The 27,575-nt window shown below is 42.4% G+C and overlaps 2 protein-coding genes across 2 annotated transcripts in view; one reads left to right on the top strand and one right to left on the bottom strand.

Moving 5' to 3' along the window:
• Positions 1-978: 978 nt before the first annotated feature.
• On the bottom strand, positions 979-7,569 carry smg8 (SMG8 nonsense mediated mRNA decay factor). The gene is made up of 5 exons (XM_037748463.1): positions 6,890-7,569; positions 4,777-5,680; positions 4,145-4,290; positions 3,059-3,943; positions 979-1,588 (listed from the first exon to the last, which is right to left on the bottom strand). The coding sequence occupies exons 1-5, from the start codon at positions 7,511-7,513 to the stop codon at positions 1,373-1,375; spliced, it is 2,775 nt and encodes a 924-aa protein (XP_037604391.1). The 5' UTR covers positions 7,514-7,569; the 3' UTR covers positions 979-1,372.
• Positions 7,570-10,956: 3,387 nt separating this feature from the next.
• The window catches only part of ppm1e (protein phosphatase, Mg2+/Mn2+ dependent, 1E), a 47,177-nt gene continuing 30,558 nt past the window's right edge, over positions 10,957-27,575 (top strand). Inside the window, exons 1-2 of the mRNA XM_037748486.1 lie at positions 10,957-11,111; positions 11,220-11,413. Of these exons, the coding sequence (XP_037604414.1) occupies positions 11,232-11,413 (182 nt within the window). The 5' untranslated portion in view covers positions 10,957-11,111; positions 11,220-11,231. The remainder of the gene's footprint in view (positions 11,112-11,219; positions 11,414-27,575) is intronic.

Genomic DNA, 27,575 nt, shown 5'->3' on the forward strand with positions numbered 1-27,575 from the left:
AGTTGAAGTGTAAAGACTGAAAGCAGTTGTCAGTTGAAGTGAAGTCCTGAAAGGAATTGGTGTCAGTTGAAGTGTAAAAACTGAAAGCAGTTGTCAGTTGAAGTGAAGTCCTGAAAGGAATTGGTGTCAGTTGAAGTGTACAAACTGAAAGCAGGTGTCAGTTGAAGTGTCATTTGAAGTAAATCTTTAATCACACATCAATTTAAAACAATTAAAATATATATATATAAAACCTTAAGATGTGTAACCAGTGAAAGGAGTTGAGTTGTCAGCTGAGATGTGAAGTGCTGAAAGCAGTTGAAGTCATATGAAGAGTAAGCGGGGATTCAGACCTCTTATGCTTCATCTGACCTTTCAAACTCCATTTAACAGTAGTACATACACACATACTTCAACTGCTTTCAGCACTTCCACTTCAGTCAACACTTCAACTCCTTTTACTGCTTACACTTCAAATGACATCTCTCATTGTTTTACCTTTTATCTGACACTAACCTCCAGGAATTCACTTCAACTGACACTTCTGGCTCTTTTGATCGCTTTGTACTTCACTTCAACTCCTTTCTACGACGGCGAAATTCTGTGAATTGGGCCTAATCAGAACATATACTGATAGGAGGTTTTTTTCCTAATTTGTGAGTTTTTTCTCATAATTTTACCACTTTAATCTCGTACATTATGAGATTTTTCTTGGAGTATTACCCCCTCCTCCCCCGCTATGTATTTTTTAAAAAAGATTTATGAAGTGAATGAAGCGGTGAACGATTGAATGTTTCTTTAAATCTCGACCGGTGGTTGTTAAACTTTATGACCTTGAATCGCTCGTCTTAGCTTTGTTATTAACCTCATTGTTATTACTCACATTCCTGAAGGCTCGCTGTGTGTGTGTGTGTGTGTGTGTGTGTGTGTTACTAAGGTATGAGCTCACTAATTGATTTCCTTGTTCCTTTCACTAGACCTGCATTTAAACACCAGTAGGAACCGATAAGGATTTTATTGGTACACGATTCATAAAACAAAAAATGACACTGTAAATAAACAGGTTGTATTATAAACCTACTGTTGCTGTCTGGTGGGTGAAATATCAAACATTATTGATTATAAAGTGGTTATTCTGTTAATGTGTTGCGTCTTCTAATACATAAAGATCATAGAGGAAGATGACAGCAGCCCATCATTTATATCAATCAAATTATATAAATTCAAATTATTACTTTTCAGCAGTTGTCTTTGAAACGGGCTCTCCGTTTACCCGCTGCGAGGAGTCAATAATCGGAGCATAATGTCTTAAAAAATGATGTTTAAGTTGATGTTTTAAACTCATAAATCAGGAGGTGTAAATAAATAAGAAGTCCTTCGTTACTGTGAGAGTTCACTGCGGCGGCGGCGGGTTGGCAGTTGTGGCCTTCAGGATGCCCCGCAGCACCTTGTAATGGTTGAGCGGTTGGTTCTCTTTGGGGGGGTAACAGGGACCGCGGTCTGTCGAGAAGGAATACGGGAACCGCAGAACCCAAAAACCGTCGGGAGCCAACACTAGATCTGTCTTCTCCGGGTGGAAGAGTGGGCAGGGAGGAGGACCGGGCTGCACCTGGAACACACAGCAGAATAACAACATTCATTCATACAGCTCTAAGTAAATCTTTAATACATATGTTGCTACCAGACATCTCAATGGTCAGCCTAATCTTACAGTAAGTTCATTAAGACTATAGTTGGAAACATTTTGACACCAACAAAAGTATGCTGAATTAGCTATTAGCAGTTCCTGTTAGTAATGCACACATGGATGTGCAGACAACGATCACTGGATCACTTTGATACCGAATACAAATTAAAAATGTGAATTCTCAAGCAAGTTCTGCAGTCATTAAGAGTAAAAGTCTTCTTTCTATGATTTCTAGGCAGACTTATGGACGTTTACTCGGACGTTCCTCGGGAAGTGTAAGTCACACTAAATTTTAAAATATGTGTTTCATATCTGTGTGGTTGGATTTATGACTCTAAAGCCGTGGGCACACTGCCCGCATGAGGCTCGCGTGGCGTCTGCGTCGCGTGGTGGCTGCGTGATGCAGGAGTCTGGTGTTCACACTAGACGCGTGTCGGCTGCGTGTCTGCTGCGTTTCTGCTGCTGCTGTCAGCCCTTTCTTTCTGCATAGAGTTTGCCTTTTAATGGCCATTTAACTTCATGATAAATATAATTCATATTTATTTTAGACAGAGAAAGGTTCAGAAACGTGTGGTAATTAGTAAATAATAGTAATAATCCACAATTAAAACTCTGTACTATATTCATTTATGATGCTTTCCAAGTCACTGCTTGTTCCACATCACTGTCCGGCACATATTTCAGAATAAAAGCCTTGTGTTAACAAATGAAGGGATTCTGTCTATAGAAAAAAAAACGCCTGAGGGCTTTTATTTTGAAATGAAAGCAGGAAGTGTTGATTTAAAAATAAGTTTACTTAACTTTATTTTTTTCATCTCCGTAACATATTCTACAGATAAACCTCGAAACTGTAGTAAAGTCTTGCTGGTATGAAGTTAATATACAGTCACTAGATCACCTTCACTGTCTGTGACATATTCTACAGATGTCTAGACATGTAAACTGTATTATGTAGCTGATATGATGTCCATATACTGTCAATAGATCACCTTTACTGTCTGTTGCTGCTGGGACACGAAGCCGAGACGCGAGCGGCTCGTGTGTTAAATAGGCGAGCCTTCTATTCTATAAAACCCGATACGTGCAGCGCAGAATCGACTCAGCGTCTCGTCACGCTGCTGCCGTTTGTAGCAACGTGAACATGGTGGTTGTGGCGGTTGCTTGCCAATATTGCGGTTATTACGACAGCCCTAATCTGAAGTACATTAATTGCCTCCATAAGCTTTAACACAAGTTTCACATCCTCTACTGCAGCTCCAACTGTTGGTGTTGAGGAAGTGGGTCAAACCAAAATAACTAACTTCCTGTTAGTTATAGTTAAAGATTATACACAGAACAACACTTGGGACTGTAGTAGTTTTGTTTCCAGAGAAGTCCTAGAAGTGGAGTCACCTGTGGGTTGAGGGTAACATCCAGCGGGGCGTCCGGCACCACTATAAAAAGACGAGTGAGCTGGGCGTAGTGAGACTTGAGGCCGCGTCCCTGTGAAGGTGACGGGATGTACAGCGGCATGTCGGTGTTCAGCACCCTGGTGGCGGGGTCTTTGGCGCCGCCCGGCCCCAGCACCTTCACTATCTTATCCGGCCCGCAGCTGATGAAGCGTCTCCCCCTGATGTCTTCGTACTCGAACCCCACGAAGATCCGAGCCATGTCGTCCCTCCTGCGGCTCCTACCGAGCCCTCCGGTGCTCCCTCGCTTCCCCACCAGGCTCTTGTTGGGCGCCGGCCACGAGGAGGTGCTTCCGTCCAACGGCTCCGTCAGTCCCGCGTCCTCCTCCGACCGGGAGCGGATCACCAAGTCCCACGGCAGGAGGAAGGAGGAGCCGGGTATGAAACCCGGGTGTTCCAGACCGGTGTGGCAGTTGTAGGACTTGGCCGGGCCCAGTTTGAGCAGCGCCCAGCTGGAGAACTTGGGCAGCAGGCCCTTAGGGCAGCCGGAGTGCATCATGCCCGGGAGGTACTCCACGGTGGAGGGCTGCCGGTCCACGAGGCTCGGCCTCTTCGGCTGGACTTGTGTCTCGGTTCCGTCTCCCTCCCCGTAGGCCCCCAGGCTGTCCGTGGACTGACCCAGACTGAGCGCCAGGCTGAGGCTGGTGTCTCCAGGCGTGTGGCTCTGAGCGGTGCTCGGCTCCTTCAGCCTCTCTGCCTCGCCGGACCCCGACGCCTCGCTCGGGAGTCTCCGAGCTTGTTCGCTGGCCGGCGCCGGGTCAGGAGTGCTGGGCTGGAACACGGGGAACTCGATCCGCTCCAGCTTCCCGCAGCATTTCTCCTCCAGCATCTATTCAGGAAGAACACCGTTACAGAACATGTGCAACAAATACGGGGAGAAACGAATATTTGAGGATATGTGTGTTGTGTTTTACATTTTATTTAAAGCGACTATAATCAATATTTTACAAAAACAAAGTAATTTCCTATTTCTTTAGGCTTCATAGAGAGTTCCAGTAGGCGATATGTGACTTGTTGTGTGAACCCTGACCTGGTAGAAGTCATAATTAGCAGCCTGGATGTCAAACGGATCCTCACGAGGAGCCTGTTTCCTGCCACAGTTACAGGAGCTGGTGGAGCGCCCCCTGCTGTTGTGGTTCAGGATGGGGGGGTTACGATCCATGTCCGGCTTCTCTCCTGCAGAAATCACATTTCACGTGTCTGTGTTATTGATTTTTTATCCTGACTCCTTTTGGATATATATAAATATTAAGGCTGTCAATGGATTAAAATATTTAATTGCATGAGTGTGCTGACTTGACTATGACTTGCCCCAAACTGCATGTGATGATCATAAAGTGGGCATGTCTGTAAAGGGGAGACTCGTGGGTACCCATAGAACCCATTTACATTCACTGATCTGGAGGTCAGAGGTCAAGGGACCCCTTTGAAAATGGACATGACAGGTTTTCTTCGCCAAAATTTAGCACAAGTTTGGAGCGTTATTTAACCTCCTTCATGACCAGCTAGTCTGACATGGTTGGTACCAAATTAGTGGCGTTAAAATGAATACTAAATACTGTAAAGACACCCTGTATATCCTGTTATTAGGCTCGATGCAGTGCAGCAGCAGAGGAATATAATATAATAATAATATAATATAAAGCAGTAGAAGTTGTTGACCTGACTGAGGCAGCAGGTGGAACTTGTGAACACAGTGTTGGTCCGTCAGGCTTCGCTCTTCACACAGCTGGTGGCCGTTGCTCCAGAACTTGTAGCAGTCCTCGTGAAGCTGCAGAGCGTAGCGCTGGAAAGCCACGCCGCGGGCGTGCTGGCTGTACACCCGCAGCGCCTGCGCCAGCTGGTTCTTGTGCACCGTGGTGGTGTAGTTGTGAGGGAGGTTGGACTGGTAAGCGCTGTGAGCCAGCGGCAGAGCTTTCTGACACCGGTTCTCAGAGAACTTTGCGTCAGCGTCCAGAAAACCCTCCAGACCCTTCAGCTGGGCTTGCACTTTGGTGGCTAGCTCCGCTATCTCTTCGTCTGTGTTGCTGATCAGGACCTGGTGGAGTCGGGAGGCGATCTGGACCCATTTGGAGTAGGTGGGCAGCTCAAAGTGTGACGGCTGCGGGTTGCGGCCGACGCTGTCGTCGAAGCCTTTCTTAGTGAGCACCAGCTCGACGTGCTGCCAGAGGAACTCCTTCAGGCTGCAGTCCACCAGCTGACCGCCCATCAGCACGCTGGCCGGGTCGCCGCCGAAGCCGGCCTGCCGAGCCGAACGCCGCATCTGCTGATAGCGCCGCGGCCCCGTCACCACCGGGGTGTTGTCCGGTTCGCACAAGACGCAGTTGGACCGCAGCTGACTGAGCAGGGAGCCCACGGGGTCCTCGTCCACAGACGGGATCACGTACACGAACGCCTGGTTGGCGGGCACGGTGAACAGGCAGTTGCTGCTCTGGTTGGTCAGGACTCGGCTCTTACGGAAGATGCGGTAGATCTGGTCCTCCAGGGCGTGCTGCAGACGTCTCCTGGGAGAGTGCTTCTTGGGCTTGTCGGGGTTTCCTCCAGACTCAGAGCCGTTTGAAGAAACCTTTGGAATAACAGACAACAAGAGATGTCAGTCAAATTGAGATGAAACTCAACAAACCCAAACAATGAAGTTTATGTGATAATAAGCGTTTTCGCCTTACAGTTGAGTACACAGAGCAACTGGTTATCTCTCTTTCCAAGTACTTGTGCTTTAATGAGTATTTCCATTTTGACACTTTCTACTTCTACTCCACTCGACTGCATCTCACAGGGAAATATGGTTTAATTCATTCATTCATTCAACCTTTTTTTAAATCTTGAGGAATCATTGAGGACTCATTTTCAATGATGTCAAGAGTACAATAAAACAGAATGAATATAAATAAACACAGGGCATAATTAACGAATCACAAGAAGCAGCCAGACGACAATAGAACAACGTTAAAAACAGTCACGTTCAGGAGCGGAGTAGTTTGCTATCATGGATTTAAAATCACCTCGAGGTAAAAGTGTGTTTAATTTTGATGTGTTTTGTAAACTGTTCCAAATTTTTACAGTTAAAATTTTAAAGACCCTTTTAATACCACAGTGAATAAAGTAAACATTTTAAAGGTCCCATATCGTGCTCATTTTCAGGTTCATACTTGTATTTTGGGTTTCTACTAGAACATGTTTACATGCTTTAATGTTAAAAAACAACTTTATTTTCCCCATACTGTCTGTCTGAATATACCTGTATTCACACTCTGTCTGAAACGCTCCGTTTTAGCGCATTTCAATGGAATTGCAACAGAACTGCGTTGCTAGGCAACAGCTTGAGTCCATGTTTACTTCCTGTCAGCTGATGTTATTCACATACACTGCAACAGGAAATAAACTGGGGACACATTTAGAATGTTTAAAACCGTGTAATGGTCTAAATATTGTATATTTGTGACATCACAAATGGACAGAAATGTGTCCGTATACTGAGTGTTTTGATAGTTTAACAGTATTTATAATGCACTTAAACCTGCTTTATAATATTAAAGACATGAAAATCTCACTTTTTTATAATATGGGGCCTTTAAGTCACATTTTACTTCACTTACTTTTACTTTTCTACATTGTGGTATTACTATTTTTACTTTTAAGTAAAAGATCTGAGTACTTCTTCAGAGCATCTGTGGGTTTTGGGTTTTGGGGACCTCCAGGGTTTTGTGGCTTACTTGACCTCATTGTTTATGATCCACCTGCTTTTATTATAACCTGATGAAGAGCAGAACCAGACCTTGAGCGATCCGTTCATCTGGAAGACGAAGAGCAGCCTCGGGGGACAGGGTCTACAGTTCACCTTCCACTCCTTGGACACCGGGCTGTCCTTGATGGCGGTCCGGATCAGAGGCAGGACCTTCTGCCGCAGCGCGTCCAGAGCCCTGAAGAGCCGGTCGTAGGTCACATCGAAGGTCTGGTTCGGGTGCACCAGCAGCAGCACGTGGCACACGGAGAACAGGTAGAGCAGGTGGAGGCAGTGCTGCCGGTCCAGACTCTTCCAGTAGTCCTGCGCGTCGGAGTGGGTGGTGGTCCCGGTGCTCAGAGACTCGCAGGCTCTCAGCAGCTGCCGGGTGTCGCACACGGAGCTCAGCAGCAGGTAGAGGACCCGGTTGTCCTGCTGGTAGAGCACCTGGACCAGGCTGTGCGCGGTGCCGCCGTCCTCCGGCCCCCCGAACAGAGAGAACACGTGCTGCTCCGCCAGGCTGTTGGTGACGGACTCTTTGGGCGGACCGGGCTGCATGTTGCTCTTACCGAAGATCCCCACCACACACAGGCCTTCCTCCCTGAACAGCGGGTCCTCCTGGAGGTCCAGCTGCCGGAGCAGAACCTCCAGGTCCAGAGGAAGCTCCGTGAGCACCATGGTGACCAGCTGGGGCTGCGGAAGGAAAACAAACACGCACACTTCCGGGGGAGTACAACTTAACATGTCCGAGTAGATACAACCGTTGCTTTACCGTTCCCCCCTGTTGTACTAAGTATCTTTAATTAAGTAAATATAGTAATACCACACTGTAGAAATACTCTATTATCATCATATTATCATCAATCATGGTATTAAGTATTAAAGGTAATAATAATAATAATAATATATATTTTATGTTATTGTGATGCACTTATGTGTAATATATATATAATATATATATCATTTTTGTACTAAGTATATTTAATTAAGTAAATATTGTAATACCACACTGTAGAAAATACTGCATTACAATATTAAAGTAAGTATCATGGTATTAAGTATTAAAGGTAATAATAATATATATTTTATTAATTTTATGTCATTATTGTTGTTGTTATTGTGATGCACTTGTGTGTAATATATATATATATATATATTATAATATATATACATTATATAAAAACGATATATATTGTATATATAATATATATATTATATTATAAATACAATTTATATATATATATTATATATAAATATAAATATATATTATATATATTATATATAATATATTATATAAATATATATATATATATATATATATATATATATATATAATTTTGTATTGACAGATATTTTTAAATTTTGGTATTCTGCTGTTTGTTCCATAATTTCAAATTGCTTATTCTGATTAATTTAACTCGCCTGTACAATATTAAAATTTCTACTATATCAATATTTCTCAAAAACCTTCATTGTACTGAAATGTTCCTCCAGCCAGCAATTACATGAAGATATCAAGTTTCTTTTTGTTTTTTATTTTTACTTGAATTCTTTTTGAATAAATTACAATTTATTTAATGTACTGTGTTTTTCTACAGGTATTGTAATTGTAATTGTAAATATATATCTATATATATATATCGATATATATATATAAAACAAAAAATGGTATTAATTATTTTTACAAGCTTTGGATTTTTAGAAAAACAAATTGTGTTAACTGAGTTTTACCTCCTTTACCTACATTTGCATATATGAATATAATATTTAGCCAATACAATACAGACTTATAATACTAAATATAGACTTGAGGGATAGATGAGGTTTTAGCATCTGAGTAAATGATTTGTATTTTAGCAGTATTTACTCAAATACTATACTCAAGTACAATTTTAATAGACCGGTAGATATAAAACAGTCACATTTTAGAAGCTGGAACCAAAGAATTGTTTAGCATCTTTTTTCCTTGATAAATTATTAAAAGTATTTATTGAATATCAACATTGTTGTCAAATATTTTTTTATTTAATTATTTAATTTAATTTAATTTAATTTAATTTAATTTAATTTAATTAATTGTCTGAGAAAAAATAATTTACTATCATTTAACTAATCATTTAATACTAAGACAATTAATCGATTAATTGTCTTAGTATCACTGCACAAACATCATTCTGCACAGTGAAGGTCAAACAACAACCATATTTTGAATGCAGGGAGACTTTAAATGTGTAAACGACTGAAATAGACATGTTTGTCTTATAGAGGGAAGGAAAGACGATGACATCCAAATATTTTCCAGACACGTGTGACCAGACAGAAGAGGAAAATAATAAAAATACAGCAGACCACCGTGGACTTCTGCATTCATAGGACGAGAGGTTTCAAGCCATCGTGCTCTTCATCAGTTATTCAAGACCTTCAAGGCTGCAGCTAAAAGCCTCTGAGACAGGTCACATGATCACTTTACTATATATATCTCACAGCTGAAATGAAGCTCACTCATTTGTTAAAATCCAGAATATAACAGGAAGCTGAGACTGAAATCTGACAAGTAATATCTTAGTTTGAGGTCTCCAAAGACATAATTAAATCATCTTAAAACAAGCTGAATTAAAGATATTTTAATAATATTTATGGCTGATGAAAATGACCGTAAACAAAGTACACCTCTTATAATTAACAAAGGAATTCAGAGCGAGGGGGGTACATATAAAGATTTTAAACAAAGAAATGGTATATATTATTTTTTACAAGCTTTGCATTTATAGAAAAAATATGTGTTAATTGAGTTTTACCTCCTTTACCTACATTTGCATTTATGAATATGAAATTAAGCCAATAAAATAAAATAATTAGTAATAAACGGTTGAGAAATCAAATTTGTGTTATCCTCTAGGATACCAAACAGTAGGTGTTTCCAAAAGTATATTTTCATCATTAATAAAATACTAATGTTATTCAGTATTCGGGGGCATTTTTTCTGCCTAATAAGTACTTTTGCTTTTGATATTTTAAGTATATTTTGCTGATAATACATACTTTTACTTAAATAAGGTTTTGAAGGCAGGACTTTTACTTGTAATGGAGTATTTTACTATTTTAAGTATTGCTACTTTTACTGAAGTAAAGGATCTGAATACTTCTTCCACCACTGATATTTTGTATACCAGTGGTGGAAGAAGTACTTTGATCCTTTGCTTAAGTAAAAGTAGAAATACCATGGTCTAAAAATACTCTGTTACAAGTACAAGTTACTTAAGTAAAGTTTCAAAAGTATTACCAGCAAAAAGTAGGCTGCTTATATTATCAACAGTAAAAGCACAGTTTTATATTATTCTGTTTTTTATCACAAACACACTGTAACTATAAGTGTCAAATAAAAATGTAGTGCAATAAAAAGTAAAATATTTCCCTCTGAGATGTAGTGAAATAGAAGTATAAAGAAGCAGAAAATGGAAATACTCAAGTAAAGTACAAGTATGTCAAAAGTATAGTGTTGCATTTCATTTATATATATTTATTTTAATATATATTTTTGTATTATTTTTATTTTATTTATTGTTTATATATATATATTTAAATATATATAAATATATATATATAAATATATATATTTATATATATAAATATAAATAATAAATAAAATGAAAATAAAAATAAATATATATATATATTTATATATATAATATTTTTATTTTTTTATTTTATTTATTATTTATATATATATATATATATATATGTATATATAAATGAAATGCAACACTATACTTTTGACATACTTGTACTTTACTTCAGTATTTCCATTTTCTGCTTCTTTATACTTCTATTTCACTACATCTCAGAGGGAAATATTTTATATATATATATATATATAAATATAAAATGTATATATACTGTATATATGTGTATACATTTTAAATAAAGGTTTCATGTTATAAAATGTACTTATATGGATGTAAAAAGATGATAAAATATATATATAATACATGTTTTGTTGACGTCAGACCTCCTTCATGTCTCCAAAAAGCTCTCTGACGTCAGACGACGTTGGAGGCAGCTCTGCGTGCGCGTTCCCGACCCTCCCGCGTCCTCTCTGACGTCACCGCCGTCTGATGATCATCTGCGAAATCCCTGATAACGCGATGCGCGCTCCCGATCAGCTGTGAATGAGCGAGTCCAGTCCAGTAGTGTAGCCGGAGACGGTCCACTCATCACCGGGCAGCTCTCAGACGCACCAGGTACCTGCTCCTCCAGACTGCACACCTTCATCCAGGTACACTGCTCCTGCACACCTCCACCAGTCCGCTCCAGCAGTGTGTTCTGACTCTTCTCTGAGAGTTCCTGTGTGTACAGACTGACTGGTACCTCTCTGTGTGTCCAGGAATGAGAGAGGATGTCCGGCTCTACAGCAGAGGAGAAAACCTTCCGCCGGTTCCTGGAGCTCTTCCTGCGGGAGATGAGGATGCCTCTGCAGGAGAGCGACCCGCCGCCCATGAGACCCTTATCGGACCTGCTGACTGATGACGAGGTGGAGGGGGAATGCCTCGACCTGTGTCTGCAGCACCTCTACAAATAGTTAAGTTTACACTTTTATCTTTTATGTCATGGCATGTTGTTGCATAATGTCTGTGCGTTTGGTGCGTAATGGTGCGTAATGGTGCGTAATGTGCGTAATGGCACGGTGGTGTTCTGGACGGGGAGCTGTTGGTGACCCTGACTGGGTCTGCTTCATCCTATGCTGGGTGTGTCCAAGTTTACAATACTTATGAGGAATTAAAACATAATAATAAAGCAGAAGTTAAAACATACACAAACACAACAAAACAAATAATAAATAATAATGAATGTGCTGCTAAAGAACATGTAGATCCAGAGGACAGGTGGTAACTTCTGTAATGGGTTATGTATGAATAATTGTGATGTGTTTTGTTTTTTTCTGATGGGTCTTACTTGTCTGTCTGTCTATGGTAACAGGATGTCTATTGGATGTGTACCTTTTCTCAAACTGAGCCGCCTATGGATGCAAAATGAATTTCAGTGCAAACTGACAAAAAAGTTGTATCATATCGTATCGTATATATCCTCTTAGGCACTATCTGCCTTTAAACATGCACTATCTGCCTTTAAACATGCACCTTTAAACATGCACTACCTGCCTTTAAACATGCACCTTTAAACATGCACTATCTGCCTTTAAACATGCACCTTTAAACATGCACTATCTGCCTTTAAACATGCACCTTTAAACATGCACTATCTGCCTTTAAACATGCACCTTTAAACATGCACTATCTACCTTTAAACATACACTATCTGCCTTTAAACATGAACTATCTACCTTTAAACATGCACCTGTAAACATGCACTACCTGCCTTTAAACATGAACTACCTGCCTTTAAACATGCACCTTTAAACATGCACTACCTGCCTTTAAACATGCACCTTTAAACATGCACTATCTACCTTTAAACATGCACCTTTAAACATACACTATCTGCCTTTAAACATGAACTATCTACCTTTAAACATGCACCTTTAAACATGCACTACCTGCCTTTAAACATGCACCTTTAAACATGCACTATCTGCCTTTAAACATGCACCTTTAAACATGCACTATCTGCCTTTAAACATGCACCTTTAAACATGCACTATCTACCTTTAAACATACACTATCTGCCTTTAAACATGAACTATCTACCTTTAAACATGCACCTGTAAACATGCACTACCTGCCTTTAAACATGAACTACCTGCCTTTAAACATGCACCTTTAAACATGCACTACCTGCCTTTAAACATGCACCTTTAAACATGCACTATCTACCTTTAAACATGCACTATCTGCCTTTAAACATGAACTATCTACCTTTAAACATGCACCTTTAAACATGAACTATCTACCTTTAAACATGCACCTTTAAACATGCACTATCTACCTTTAAACATGCACCTTTAAACATGCACTATCTACCTTTAAACATGCACTATCTGCCTTTAAACATGCACCTTTAAACATGCACTACCTGCCTTTAAACATGAACTATCTACCTTTAAACATGCACCTTTAAACATGCACTACCTGCCTTTAAACATGAACTATCTACCTTTAAACATGCACCTTTAAACATGCACTATCTACCTTTAAACATGCACTATCTACCTTTAAACATGCACTATCTGCCTTTAAACATGCACTATCTACCTTTAAACATACACCTTTAAACATGCACTATCTACCTTTAAACATGCACTATCTACCTTTAAACATGCACTATCTGCCTTTAAACATGCACCTTTAAACATGCACTATCTACCTTTAAACATGCACTATCTGCCTTTAAACATGCACCTTTAAACATGCACTATCTGCCTTTAAACATGCACTATCTACCTTTAAACATGCACTATCTACCTTTAAACATGCACTATCTGCCTTTAAACATGCACTATCTACCTTTAAACATACACCTTTAAACATGCACTATCTACCTTTAAACATGCACTATCTGCCTTTAAACATGCACTATCTACCTTTAAACATACACCTTTAAACATGCACTATCTACCTTTAAACATGCACTATCTACCTTTAAACATGCACTATCTGCCTTTAAACATGCACCTTTAAACATGCACTATCTACCTTTAAACATGCACTATCTGCCTTTAAACATGCACCTTTAAACATGCACTATGCACCTTTAAACATGCACTATCTGCCTTTAAACATGTACTATCTGCAACCATCTTGGACTCTAACCACTGGCGCACTTTCCACTATCCATCCTATATACCACTTTATAGACTGTATATACTACATTTATTTATTGATGGACTGTACACACTATGTTCACCCATTCACTCTGTATCTTTTATATATCTATTATTGTTTTTATAATGTGTGTATACCTTTACCTCTCCTGTGTTTCACTCTGTTTGCTGATGTTACTGCTTTGACACCTGAATTTCCCTCCGGGGATTAATAAAGGTTCATCTTATCTGATCTTATCTTATCTTATTTAATGTGCGCCAGCGGTGCCAGAGAGCTGCTGCTGGAGGTCCACAAAAGGTGAACCCCTGCTTTTGCGTAACAGCCCTACGTCATGATGGTGTGGGAGGATGGGAGGGGTGAGGGAGGAGGAAGCCATCGCCATCACTGCTGAGCGCATCTTCATGCAGGCTATAAATAACCTCACCGGTTACGTTATTAGCCTCCATCGTTATACACTCTGAAAATCCGACACACACAGGCTGAAATGTTGCTCCAGTTCAGGACATTTCTGTGCATCAGTGTTTTAAATGTGGAGGCTGTGAAGGAGAGATTATTAAGAGAGGATGCTCTGCTGATTTTAATGCATTAAAGTGATCAGAATCTAGTGTTTTAAGATAACTTTGCTGGATTTGGGTGGCTCTGTCCTGAGCTCCACTGCCTGGCCTGGTTTTGAATCCAAAATAGGTGCAGAAACTGTGCTGGGAAAGAAACAGGGTGGAAGGACTCATCTAGGGCAGCGAGTGGCAAGAGGGACTGCTGCTGCTGCTGCTCACAATGTACGGAGGAAAAATCACTTCTACTGGACAGGTTGCCACACACACTCTGCTGTTTTAACATTTAATAGCTTTATAGATATCTAAAAAAGGACAATGATATCTTCAATTGAGGGGAATTAAAGATATCTTGAACTGGAATTACGACTAGTCAGAATTAAATTGTAGATATTTGGATATCCGCAACTGAATAGGTCAGGGGTCAGCAAGCTTTACTATCAAAAGAGACATTTTAGGCTAAAAAAAATCTGTCTAGAGCCGCAAAACATTTGATCATTGTGATGAAGGTAACACAGTTTATAGTCTAAGTATATAGTATATAAGTCTAATGCAGTGAGGGCCAAAGAGACAATGTACTACGGAGTATTAGAGGGAACAAATCTGAGAAAATTTCCAGAATAAAGTCATAACTTTATGAGAAAAAAGTCATAATAAAAGAATAAGGTCATAATATTACGAGAAAAAAAGTCGTAATATAATGAGAATAAAATCATAATATTACGGGGAAAAAAAGTCGTAATATAACGAGAATAAAGTCATAACTTTACGAGAAAAAAAAGTCAAAATATAGAATTAGGGATATCTTGAATTAGAGTTTTGACGTTGCAGATATCTCTAATGAATCTCCTGTCTAGCTATTAAACGTTAAAAACAGCTCGCCATACTATTATATGTATGTATGCACGTACATGTGTGAGAAGGTCAGGAGGATGCACTCCAGCAGTGATGGAGAGCATATGTTGGTGGCAGGATGGATCACATGGCAGCCAGTAGAGCTGTCAGGTGTGTTTTTTTTACCAAGATGGAGAGCATTCACTTCACGTTCATACCGTCTCTCTGTCACGACGTTCAGGTTTGATTGGCGTGTGAATGTATAAGGTCATTGAGCATTCAGCATCTTGCACAGCTTCCCCCTCCCCCTCTAATGCTGTGCTGACAGCACACACACACACACACACACACACACACACGCATTCTTATACACTGATGATGACAAACAGTGGGAACACTTGAATAATACATTTTTAGGTTTTGAATAAGGGGTGTCACGATTCTCCAAATCCTAATTTGATTTTCGACTTAAACTGTCATTTACCCTTTCTAATTCTTCTTTAAAGAGAGAACTGAACTGAACCGTGTTCACCAGAAGAGTCCATATGAACACCCCCCTCTTGTGGTATTCACGACCTGAGTTGTGACGTGTTTGTTGACATCAGAAATGGCGGAGGCAATAGAAGTGAATTTTTCGGTGTATAATAAGTTAATATATTGTAATTTTAGTTGTATATTGTTTTTAGGGATGCACCGATACCGATACCAGCATCGGGTATCGGGTTCGATACTGTGCTCATGTACTCGTAATCGCAAAACCACTTTACGGCAGCGTGACATTAACCTCTCGTCACCATCTTTCGGGTCCTATCGCACGTGCTCACGCTCCAGCTCCCCGACGTTGCGGGCGAGACGGGCCGGTGGTGCGCCCGACCCCGCGGGGCCGGGATCCCACCTCAGCCGGCGTGCGCCGTCCCTCACTTTCATTGCGCCACGGGGTTTTGCTTGCACCCTCTGACTTGCGTGTGCATTAGACTCCTTGGTCCGTGTTTCAAGACGGGTCAGGTGGGTTGCAGACATCGCCGCAGACCCCTGGCGCCTTTTACGTGGGCCGAGCCCTGCCCTGGGGGCAAGATGACGCGGTTTGGGCGCACTAAGGACAGTCCAACCCGGTGACACTTTGGCCACGGCCCCGGGAAGCACCTTTTCCCCGAGCCTTTCCCAGCTGACCTAGAGCCGGTCGCGGCGCACCGCCTCGTATGCGGGACTCCCCAGCCTGCCGTGTGTCGCTCACACCCTCCAGCTGGCTGTTAACGAGGGTCTTTAGGCACAGAGAAGTACTCGTATCGGTACTCGGTATGAAGAAAAGTGGTATCGATGCATCCCTAGTTGTTTTTCTTCATAATTTTATAACATGTCTGAGGAAAATGTTGATATTCTCGACGGCCTCATCTTCCTCCTCTGTCATTATGTCTTTACATTTCCTGCATTATGTTACCCGCTTGCTAGCTTGTTAGACAGTAACGTTAATATCGCCGTTGCTGAGCAGCGATGTTCTTCACCACTTAACCACTTGAACGGTAAGCACATCGTGTAAACATGTTCTAGTAGAAACACAAAATACAACCTGATATGAGCACGATAAGAGAACCTTTAATTAAAGGATCTAAGTTCTTCTTTCACCAGTGAAAAATACAAAAAAGTAGTTCTTTTAATAGGTTTATTTTTAACATCTCTGGGCTCCCTGACAACTCCCAGCCTTTTGATGCTGAACAAAGCCGAAACAAGGCAGGAACATGTAATTACTTAGTGCTCGGTGAGAGTGGTGTGTGATTCCTCCCGTCAGTCCTGCTCCTCCTCACAGGTTGCCACAGTCTTTTAAAATGGAATCTGTCCAATCTGGCTTTGTGAAACGGTCATTAGCCAAACTTACCAAAATAACTGCAGCTCACCGCCTAAGTAAAATGTCCCTCTGTCTCTTGTTTCCCTGGCCAAGGTAGCATCTTATACAGTACATGTGGCTCGATGGAGTCCATGAATCACTCTCTGGCTCCGGTCCACGGAGCGGTTTATCTTAAGAGACCCTACCAGGAGGAGCTGGACGTTCCAGCTGCTCACGAGGTCAGAAAGGGCGCTCGTTGTTGCTGCTTTATGTACACTGTTTTTGAGCTGATTTGATATGATGCTACAGGAATCATCTTCTAAATACCCCACACTGCTGTTTGACTTATTTAAATGCTTATTGAGATGTTTCCCCAACTCTATTGAGCAGAAGTAAGAAGCATAAAACCTGTTTTATTTTCTGCTGTCGTCTAAAAGCACTTTCATCAAACTGTCACTTACAGTATAAAGCGCTCAGTACTCAGACTGACTACCGTTATTACTCTGTGCAAGGTCGCCTGTGGTGTTACCATGACAACTGATGTATATGATGTAAAGAAGTGTCAGAGGTGTCAAACACTGGGATCAGACCTTGGCCGACATGTACCGTACATGTTCTCTGTGAGCCCGGAGAGAGCGCCGGCAGCTTTCACTGACAGCAGGCAGCCATGTTAATGGGAGCCTAAGTGAGACATTAGATCGTGTATCAGCTCTTGAATGAGACTTGATACATGATCTGTGTTCCCTGTAAAACGAGTCTGTTTCAGTTTCACTGCAGCCAAAAAAAAATACTGTAGCAGCTCATTAAAACACTTTAAAACCCACGACAGCATGGAAATCTGTGAGATCAGCTGCTGGAGGGATGGATTCAGATCCTGCAGATTTAAATCAGCAGCTATCAGTTCAAATAATTAGATTATGAATCAAACCAATCAATTAATTAATGGAGAAAACAAGGTAAAAGTGAGCATGGCTCACACACCCCCCCCGCTCACCGCTTGACCCCTACTAAAGTAGGGCTAAGGGTAATGCCCTTTAGGAACTAATGAAATTAGTCTATTGAACATAATGTAGCTTGATATTATCTTACCTTGCTGAAGTCCAATCCCTGGACTTCTAACTCCCAGAAGGCACAACTACACCACACTGTCAACCATCACACCAAATGTGAAGTTCGTTAGTTAAATAGTTTCCGAGTTCTGCTCTGGAAACGAAAATTAAGTAAAAAAAAAAATCACAGTTTTTGGGCAAAACTTAAAAAATGTTGGGCACCAAAACACAACTAGACCACAACTAGGGATGCACCGATACCAGTATCGGGTATCGGGTCCGATACTGTGCTCATGTACTCGTACTCGCAAAACGGCTCCGATACAATGGCACCGATACCACTTTACAGCAGCGTGACGTTAACCTCTCGTCACCATTTTTTGGCTCCTATCGCTCACGCTCCACCTCCCCGATGGTGCGAGCGAGACGGGGCCGGGATCCCGCCTGAGGCGGCGCGTGCCGGCCCTCACTTTCATTGCGCCACGGGGTTTTGCTTGCACCCTCTGACTCGCGCGTGCGTTAGACTCCTTGGTCCGTGTTTCAAGACGGGTTGGGTGGGTTGCAGACATCGCCGCAGACCCCTGGCGCCTTTTACGTGGGCCGAGCCCCGCCCTGGGGGCACGACAACGCGGATGGGGCGCACTAAGGACAAGGACCCCGGGAAGCACCTTCGCCCCGAGCCTTTCCAAGCCGACCTAGAGCCGGTGGCGGCGCACCGCCTCGTATGCGGGACTCCCCAGCCTGCCGTGTGTCGCTCACACCCTCCAGCTGGATGTTAACGAGGGTCTTTAGACACAGAGAAGTACTCGTATCGGTACTCGGTATCGGCGAGTACCCAAATGTAAGTACTTGTACTCGGTCTGAAAAAAGTGGTATCGGTGCATCTCTACTGTCCCTACCATCATACCAAATTTGAAGATCCTAAGTTGAATAGTTTCCGAGTTCTGCTCCGGAAACGACGCCAACGGACAGACATTTTTATACTTTTAATGTTATATTAAAAGTATAGACTACCAAAGACAGTATTGAGGTTAGACCCAATAAATCCTGGCAGCGACTGATAGTCGGACATAAAATAAAACGATGAGTTGTCAGATAAAGAAGTTTTGTGGGAGTTGGGAGTGAAGCTCTGCAGACACGTGGGCCTCGGGGGCTCACCGACACCAACGAAAACTTTAGCTGCGTCTTGAAGCAGACTGACGGTATGAGTGTGTGTGTGTGTGTGTGTGTGTGTATGTGTGGTGGCCAGCATCCTACATGGCTGTCTACTGTAGCGGTGCTGTTGAGTGTAATGATAGTTGGAGGCAGCCGCTCTGGTGATTCATCCCAACGTGTCATTAGTTTGTCTCTGGGTTGAACAGCTAATAATAGACTTCTGCAAGAAGAGAGATCCCCTCTGTGTGAGTGTGTGTGTGCTAATAGGGGGCGGCTGAAGCACTTGGTGTGCTAGAACGAGTTCGGGGGGTGTCGACGCAGATTATGTGTGTGTGTGTTAAAATGACGGCAGTTAGGTTTTAATCCATTCTCCTCCAGGCAGCTGGAGGGAGTCTCATCTGAACAGGAGAGGATGCGGTCGACTCCCCCTCAACGCAGCGTGATGCTGAGTGTGTGTGTGGAGGGTTTATTCCCAAGTAGCCTTTAAATTATGCGGCCGTGTGAATAAAACAAGCCGACATATGGTAGATAGACTCGCATTTATGGAGCGCCTTGCTAGTCGTCCGACCACTTAAAGTGCTTTTTACACTACATACCAACATTCACCCATTCACACACACACGTTCATACACAGAGGCTGCCGTACAAGGTAGGGATGCACCGCTACCGATACCAGTATCAGGTATCGGGTCCGATACTGTGCTCATGTACTCGTACTCGCAAAACGGCTCCGATACAACGGCACTGATTCCACTTTACGGCAAAGTGACGTTAACCTCTCGTCACCATCTTCAGGGTCTTATCGCACGCGCTCACGCTCCTCCTCCCCGATGGAGACGGGCCGGTGGGGCGCCCGACCCCACGTGGCCAGCATCCCACCTCAGCCGGTGCGCGCCAACCCTCACTTTCATTGCGCCACGGGGTTTTGCTTGCACCCTCTGACTCGCGCGTGCGTTAGACTCCTTGGTCCGTGTTTCAAGACGGGTCAGGTGGGTTGTCGACATCGCCGCAGACCCCTGGCGCCTTTTACGTGGGCCGAGCCCCGATCTGGAGACATGACGCGGTTGGGGCACACTAGGGACAGTCCGCCCCAGTGACACTTTGTCCACGGCCCCGGGAAGCACCTTCGCCCCGAGCCTTTCCAAGCCGACCTATAGCCGGTCGCGGCGCACCGCCTCGTATGCGGGACTCCCCAGTCTGCCGTGTGTCGCTCACACCCTCCAGCTGGCTGTTAACGAGGGTCTTTTGGCACAGAGAAGTACTCGTATCGGTACTCAGTATCGGCGAGTACCCAAATGTAAGTACTTGTACTCGGTCTGAAAAAAAGTGGTATCGGTGCATCCCTACTACAAGGTGCCACCTGCTCACTAGTAGATGAACTAATACTCATTCACATACGGATGGCTCAGCCTTCAGGAGACATTTGGGGTTCGGTATCTCGCCCGAGGACACTTTGATCCCATCCGGAGCGGCTTGCTGACAAATGACCAATTAATGCCCGCTAAAGGCCGAGCGATCTGCCGACACGCCGTCGATGGTGAGCTGCCAGTCTGCATCTCTTTCTAGCTTCGTACGTTTTCTGAGCAAATTGTTTTCCAATTTTTATTAAATGATGCATTTCTTCTAATTACAAAAGGAGTTTGATCATTTAAATCATAGTACTTCCTGCTGGGTTTAATTAGCTTCTCCACACAGCACTCTCACATCACCTTCAACAAAACACCAAATGAGGAGATATCTTTTGTAAGAATGATGTTCATCCCTCCAGTAGAGACTTGGACTTAAACAAAGTCCTGTTAGAGACGAGGGTAAAACTGGCTTCACTTCAGGTCATTTCAGATTTTTTTAACGCCTCTAAAAGACGATTAGTAGAGTAATTGTTCTCTTATTAGTTGGCAGACCTATTGTGTGCTAAAAGGCCTCGTGGGTTTTTGATTGTTTAAGGCTGAATTTCTTCCCGTCTTGAGTGATACATTAACACAACAATGGTTCAGAGTCTATTAAATGTGACACGTGTGGGTTAGTGTTCAAAGACCAGATGATTGCTGCAACGTGTCTCTAGTTAGGGAGTTTTAAGTCGGTACCTTGTGGAGGTTTTGACTGCTACACTAGTAGCACTAAGGAACAGTGTTTTTATGAGTTTTGTTTGTATCACACATGATGATACAAACTGAAAATGAAAGTGTTGCTCCGTACGGAGTCTCAGCTCAGAGTAGCAGGAGTTAGATTTCACACAAACGGGACGAGAGAGAGTCGACAGACGAGACGACGGCGGAGGATTTGGTGTCGAAGCGAAAAGCAAACACACCTATTTGGCAATATTTCAGATTTAAACCCAACGCTTTAAGTAGGAATGCACCGATACCAGTATCGGGTATCGGGTCCGATACTGTGCTCATGTACTCGTACTCGCAAAACGGCTCCAATACAACGGCACCGATACCACTTTACGGCAGCGTGACGATAAACTCTCGTCACCATCTTTCGGCTCCTATCGCTCACGCTCCACCTCCCCGACGGTGCAGGCAAGACGGGCCGTTGGTGCGCGGGTCGGGATCCCACCTCAGCCGACGCGCGTCGTCCCTCACTTTCATTGTGCCACGGGGTTTTGCTTGCACCCTCTGACTCGCGTGTGCATCCCTAAAAGACCGATGACGTCATTATTTATTCTGTCAGGTTGAAATTTAATTTACAATAAATTTGATGCACAATTTTGTTCGTCCAGAATAAAGAAACTTCTCAGTTCTCTGACGTCACCGCTGCTGTTTGTACCGACTGCTGATGACTTGAAGAGGAGTAAGAGGGGGAGTTAAATGACCCTCGTCACACACACACACACACACACACACACACACACACACACATGCACATATACATGCACACGCCGGTAGCTGATAGATAGTAATTGAGGGGAGAGCCTCTCTAGACCTCATTAAACAGAAATGTCTCCCGCAGCTGTAAAGAACCGGGGGGGTAGATCCGGCTTCCTCCGGCACACAAGACACACACTTAAGTATGCACACAAACACACACACACACACACACACACACACACACACACACACACACACACACACACAGACGAGAGTAGGTGGTGTTAGAGGAGCTGCTGGTGACAGATTTATTGAAGATAAACCACAGACTGTAAAACTGTGACATGACGACGATGTTGTTGTCTTGTTCCCCTTTTTTTGGGACAAGGAAGAACAATCAATACTGGTAATACCAATAATTAAAATGACTTATTGATGGTTTTGCCCATAAAGAAACCTATTCTCCCTGCTGATTTAAACACGGTGAACTAAAAGGTGTACAATACAATCAATCGATTGAAAATGAACACAACCTTAAACATGAACAGCAGTAAAATGCAGCGTACACATCAATGCTGCAGTAATATTAATCCAAAAACATAATATAAAATACAGTGAAAGGGAACATTTTACTACACAATGAGTACTTTTACTTTTTATACTTTAAGTATTTCACTGATTATACCAGAGGTCAGCAACCTTTACTGTCAAAAGAGACATTTTAGGCAAAAAAAAAAAAAGAAATCTGCCTGGAGGACAGAAGAGACAATGTACTACGGAGTATTAGGTCCACATTGAGGGAAAAAACATCTGAGATTTACACAATAAAGTCATAACTTTACGAGAATAAAAAGTCGTAATATTACGTGAAAAAAAAGTCATAACTTTACGAGAAAAAAAGTCACAACTTTACGAGATAAAAAAGTCGTAATATTAATATTACGACCTACAACAATGATAAATAAAAATTAAAATGTAAACAAATAAAAACAGTTATTCATTTCCATTTCTAAACATCTGGAGAGGAGCTAAAGAGCTAAAGAGAAGCTGGTTTATACCTAAATACTTTTACTTAAGTAAGGTTTTGAATGCAGGACTTTAGTGGTATTATAACTTTACTTCAGTAAAGTATCCGAGTACTTCTTCCACCTCTTAGTGTTATTTTTATGTTCAATATGTTGTCTTCTTTTGCTGCTTTCATAAAACCGAAGAGCGTAACATTATAATATCTAATATAACCTCCTACCTCCCACAGTTACCGCCCTGTTCCACTACGTTTTATTGAGATGACCAACATTTTGTTGAACCATAATGAGTCGCGTCCTCTAGTTCAAGGTCGAGCGCCCGCTTTGTTTTGGAACAAGCAAACCCCTCCAGAGCTTTATTAATGAGGACTTCCCTCCGGCCGTCCTGCAGAAGTAGGATGCTGCACAGGAGAGAGGATTTACTGCCAATACAGGAGCAGCGTGTAGCGGCGTTAACGTCCACCTGCCCACACACTCTTATCACTCCTACACTACACAGCCTTGTTTTCACACATCGCTGCTGCATCTCGAACAACTAGTGACCATTTCATCTGTAGTAACGTGGAGCAGTTTGTACGGAATAAAAGCAGCTCAATTAATGAGCAATAAATACACATTTGAGCATTAAAATAGCATTAAATCTGATGACAAACCATTCTGTGCAAAGCTGATGCTGATTAATGATGAAATACATCATTAAAATAGGGATAAGAGATTTATTTCTTCACATTGTGTGTCCTATGTAGTGATTTTAATCCTCTCTAGAGATGATTTTTGTTCTCCAACCCTATAATCACAGCCTCAAATATCTGTTTTTTTAAGCACATTTGTTGTTTTTTGTTCTCCTTAATCATTTTAAGGTTACATCTAGGCTGGCAGCTTTTTGTTTTAAGAGGCATCTGTGTGTTTGCATGTGCTTGTTTCCTGTGAAACGGTCGTACATTTGGTGATGATTACTGTGTTTCTGTGTCTCTTATGAAGCGTCTCTTGTAATTTGGAGCTGGCTAACTTCCCTTAGTTAAAGAGGAACTGTGTTTTTATCACTCACATCCCCCCGGAATATTAATTGTTTCCCATTTGTGCACTGATTTGTCATTATTTATGATTCTGCTGCGACAAAAAATGGTCCGATGTAGAAGGACAATGTAGTAAAGTTATTCACAAATCATTCTGTCCCTCAAGACGGTTGCTCATATGAAGACTGCTCAAGGTTTAGGGAGGGTGACTTTTAGATGGTTTCCTAAGCACAGATGTCTGCATGCATGTTAAAATGTAGGACTATGTGGTGCTGACAAGGTGTGAAAAACATATTCATGAAGTACGTAAGGAAATGTGTGACACCAGCTGTTCGTCCTGCTGGAATCAGCTTTGTGCTCGAGATGAGAAGAATGACAACACTGTTGTTTCTGTGGGTAAAGGGGGAATCAGCTAACCTGGTTCTGTCCAAACAAGGGATGCACCGATACCACTTTTTACAGACCGAGTACAAGTACTTACATTTGGGTACTCACCGATACCGAGTACCGATACGAGTACTTCTCTGTGCCAAAGTATCAGTGAATCAGTATCCTCCAGATCAGTGAATGTAAATGGGTTCTATGGGTACCCACGAGTCTCCCCTTTACAGACATGCCCACTTTATGATGATCACATGCAGTTTGGGGCAAGTCATAGTCAAGTCAGCACACTGACACACTGACAGCTGTTGTTGCCTGTTGGGCTGCAGCTTGCCATGTTATGATTGGAGCAGATTGTTTCTGCTAAATGCAGTACCTGTGAGGGTTTCTGGACAATATCTGTCATTGTTTTGTGTTGTTAATTGATTTACAATAATAAATATATACATACATTTGCATAAAGCAGCATATTTGCCCACTCCCATGTTGATAAGAGGATTAAATACTTGACTAATCTCCCTTTAAGGTACATTTAGAACAGATAAAAAATGTGCGATTAATTTGCGATGAATCGCGGTTAACTATTTTAATCGATTGACAGCCCTGGTGTTTATAGTAGGCATTACAATAAGAGCCTATTAGAACTGGTTTCAAAATAAACCGGTAAATGAGCAATTTTAAATAAATTCAACAAGTCTCTCACTAATAATTAATAAATAATAATAAATTATTTATAACAATAAATAAATAATAATAATAAACAATAATAACTAATAAATAAAACAAAATTAATAAACATTAAATAATACATAAAATGAATGATAATTAAAAAACTACCACCTGCAAACTGTATTTTAGAGAAAAATTTAATTTCAATTGTGTGAATAATTAGTCAGACTAATTAAAAATACATTTCCAATGACCAATCTGACTTCAGTATGTAAGTACGCCACCTCAGAGTGTTCAGATTAGTTTGCTAGAATGATCACGTTTTTTATGATCATTAAATGGTTAAATTAAACATGTTATTTTAGATAAAAAAATGAAAATATTGCGATATTGTATATTGCGATATAGCCTAAAAATATCTTAATATTATTTATAAGGCCTAGTCTCCGATGTTGTGGGACATAGCGGTTCATATTATGGCGCCTCATCTTTTCATTCAATAAAAGAGGTCTATTAGCGTTCAACCAGCAGGATGAAGCTGTATTCACGCAGCACGCTCTTAAGTATATCCGACAATATGTTCCTCTTTTCTGCTTTAATTAGAACATCAGAGGTCACGGCCGGACCAGACCCGGCAGATGCTTCGGCAGCGAAGCACTGCAATGTCACAGAGGGGATGTTCACTGTGTTGTACGGACGACGGAGCTCAAACTGCAGCGAGCAAACGTTAGACGGTTTCTGTCACTTCACAGCAGACGAATCAGACCATCCATCCGCTCTCAAGTCCCACATGGACCGTCTCAGAACGAAGTGACCTCCTTTCTGAGCTGAACTAGTTTCAAACAAACAATGCTCTCGTCACATTCAACGGACATAAAACAACAGGAGACACCGCTCTGGTGAAATCATCCTCTCCTCCACTTTAAAAAAAGCATTACAGTGAGCAGACGAAGCTTTAAATGAAAGTCAACATGCGCTCAGAGAGAGAGAGACAGAGAGAGCGAGAGAGAGAGAGAGTGTGTTTGCATGGACTTTTTTGAAAGTCCTAGTTTTCACGCTACCATCTGTCTGTCCACTGGCTTGTCTCTGTTTAATCAGAGCAATATGAAGCCAGGAGAGTTGATCCCCTTGGAGATACTCATCCTCCGAGGCTTCTGGGAAGTAACTGTACGGCTTTCTGGAGCACCTCTGAAAAATTGAGGCTGCCTGAGGCTCCGTCAGCCTTCGTCAGCCTCCTTTCAGGGGTTTTCTGTGACTTTGAGGCATCCTGTCTTAGACAAACACCAGAAAGTGGAAGTATTGTGAAGATGCTTATCAACGTGTTTTTGGGGTGTTTTAACTTCATCCATCCTCGTCCAGTTTTTTCTCAGTCCAGTCATCCATCTCCTCTTTGGCCTCCTCGCTCCGGTCTGGGCTATCCAAGCCTTTAGAAATTAGTTGCAGGAGTAATCCTTTAATCAGAGTTGTCTCGCTGGGATTAGCACAGACAGAAGCCAGCCTCAGTCGCTGCCCTCCGCCACCACTGGCAACTGTTGAGCCGGCACTATTTGATTCACATCCTCCGACCAGAACAACCATGAAACAATGATGGTAAACAACATGTGACTGTGGTCAGTATAATGAACTCTTTGTTCTGTTCCATCAGAGAAGAAGTTTCCTTTATAAAGAAAGACTCTTCATGTTAGACCATCGTCATTTTATTTGTGTTGAATAATAGTAGTCAGGGCACCATGGCTTAAACGAAATGCTCACCTGGATGTACATTGACATCATTTGATGTACCCTCCTATAACTGGGGAGTAAAGTCTGTCCCAGCATGCACTGGGGCGGGGCCAGAGACACACACACTCAGTCAGGAGCGTTTTAGAGTCTCCTGTTCACCAGAGACGTGGGAGGAAAGCCGAGCACCCGGAGGCAAACTATGCAAATACAGAGAGAACATGCAAACTCCACACAGACAGGAAACTACAGCCCCTCTTGTCGTGCAACAAGCCGTTACGCTGCTTCAGTGAGACACACAGATGTTACTGCTGACAAAGCGACACTGAAGAGCAGACTGGAGCGGAAATTGACATGTACGTTACGTGTTGCAGGACATTCGTAGGAAAAAGCACGAAAAATATGTTATATTTCACAAACTGCTGTGAGACTGTGTTGCAACTAGGGATGCACCGATACCACTTTTATTCAGACCGAGTACAAGTACTTACATTTGGGTACTCGCCGATACCGAGTACCGATACGAGTACTTCTCTGTGCCAAAAGACCCTCGTTAACAGCCAGCTGGAGGGTGTGAGCGACACACGGCAGGCTGGGGAGTCCCGCATACGAGGCAGTGCGCCACCACCGGCTCTAGGTCGGCTTGGAAAGGCTCGGGGCGAAGGTGCTTCCCGTGGGCAGTGGTCAAAATGTCACCAGGGCGGACTGTCCTTAGTGCGCCCCAACCGCGTCGTGCCCCAAGGGCGGGGCTCGGCCCACGTAAAAGGCGCCAGGGGTCTGCGGCGATGTCTGCAACCCACCCGACCCGTCTTGAAACACAGACCAAGGAGTCTAACGCACACGCGAGTCAGAGAGTGCAAGCAAAACTCTGTGGCGCAATGAAAGAGAGGACCGGCGAGGACCGGCGCGCACCGGCCCCGCCTCGTC

The sequence above is a fragment of the Sebastes umbrosus genome, chromosome 17 (assembly GCF_015220745.1).
Source record: "Sebastes umbrosus isolate fSebUmb1 chromosome 17, fSebUmb1.pri, whole genome shotgun sequence".
In the NCBI taxonomy this organism is placed as follows: domain Eukaryota; kingdom Metazoa; phylum Chordata; class Actinopteri; order Perciformes; family Sebastidae; genus Sebastes; species Sebastes umbrosus.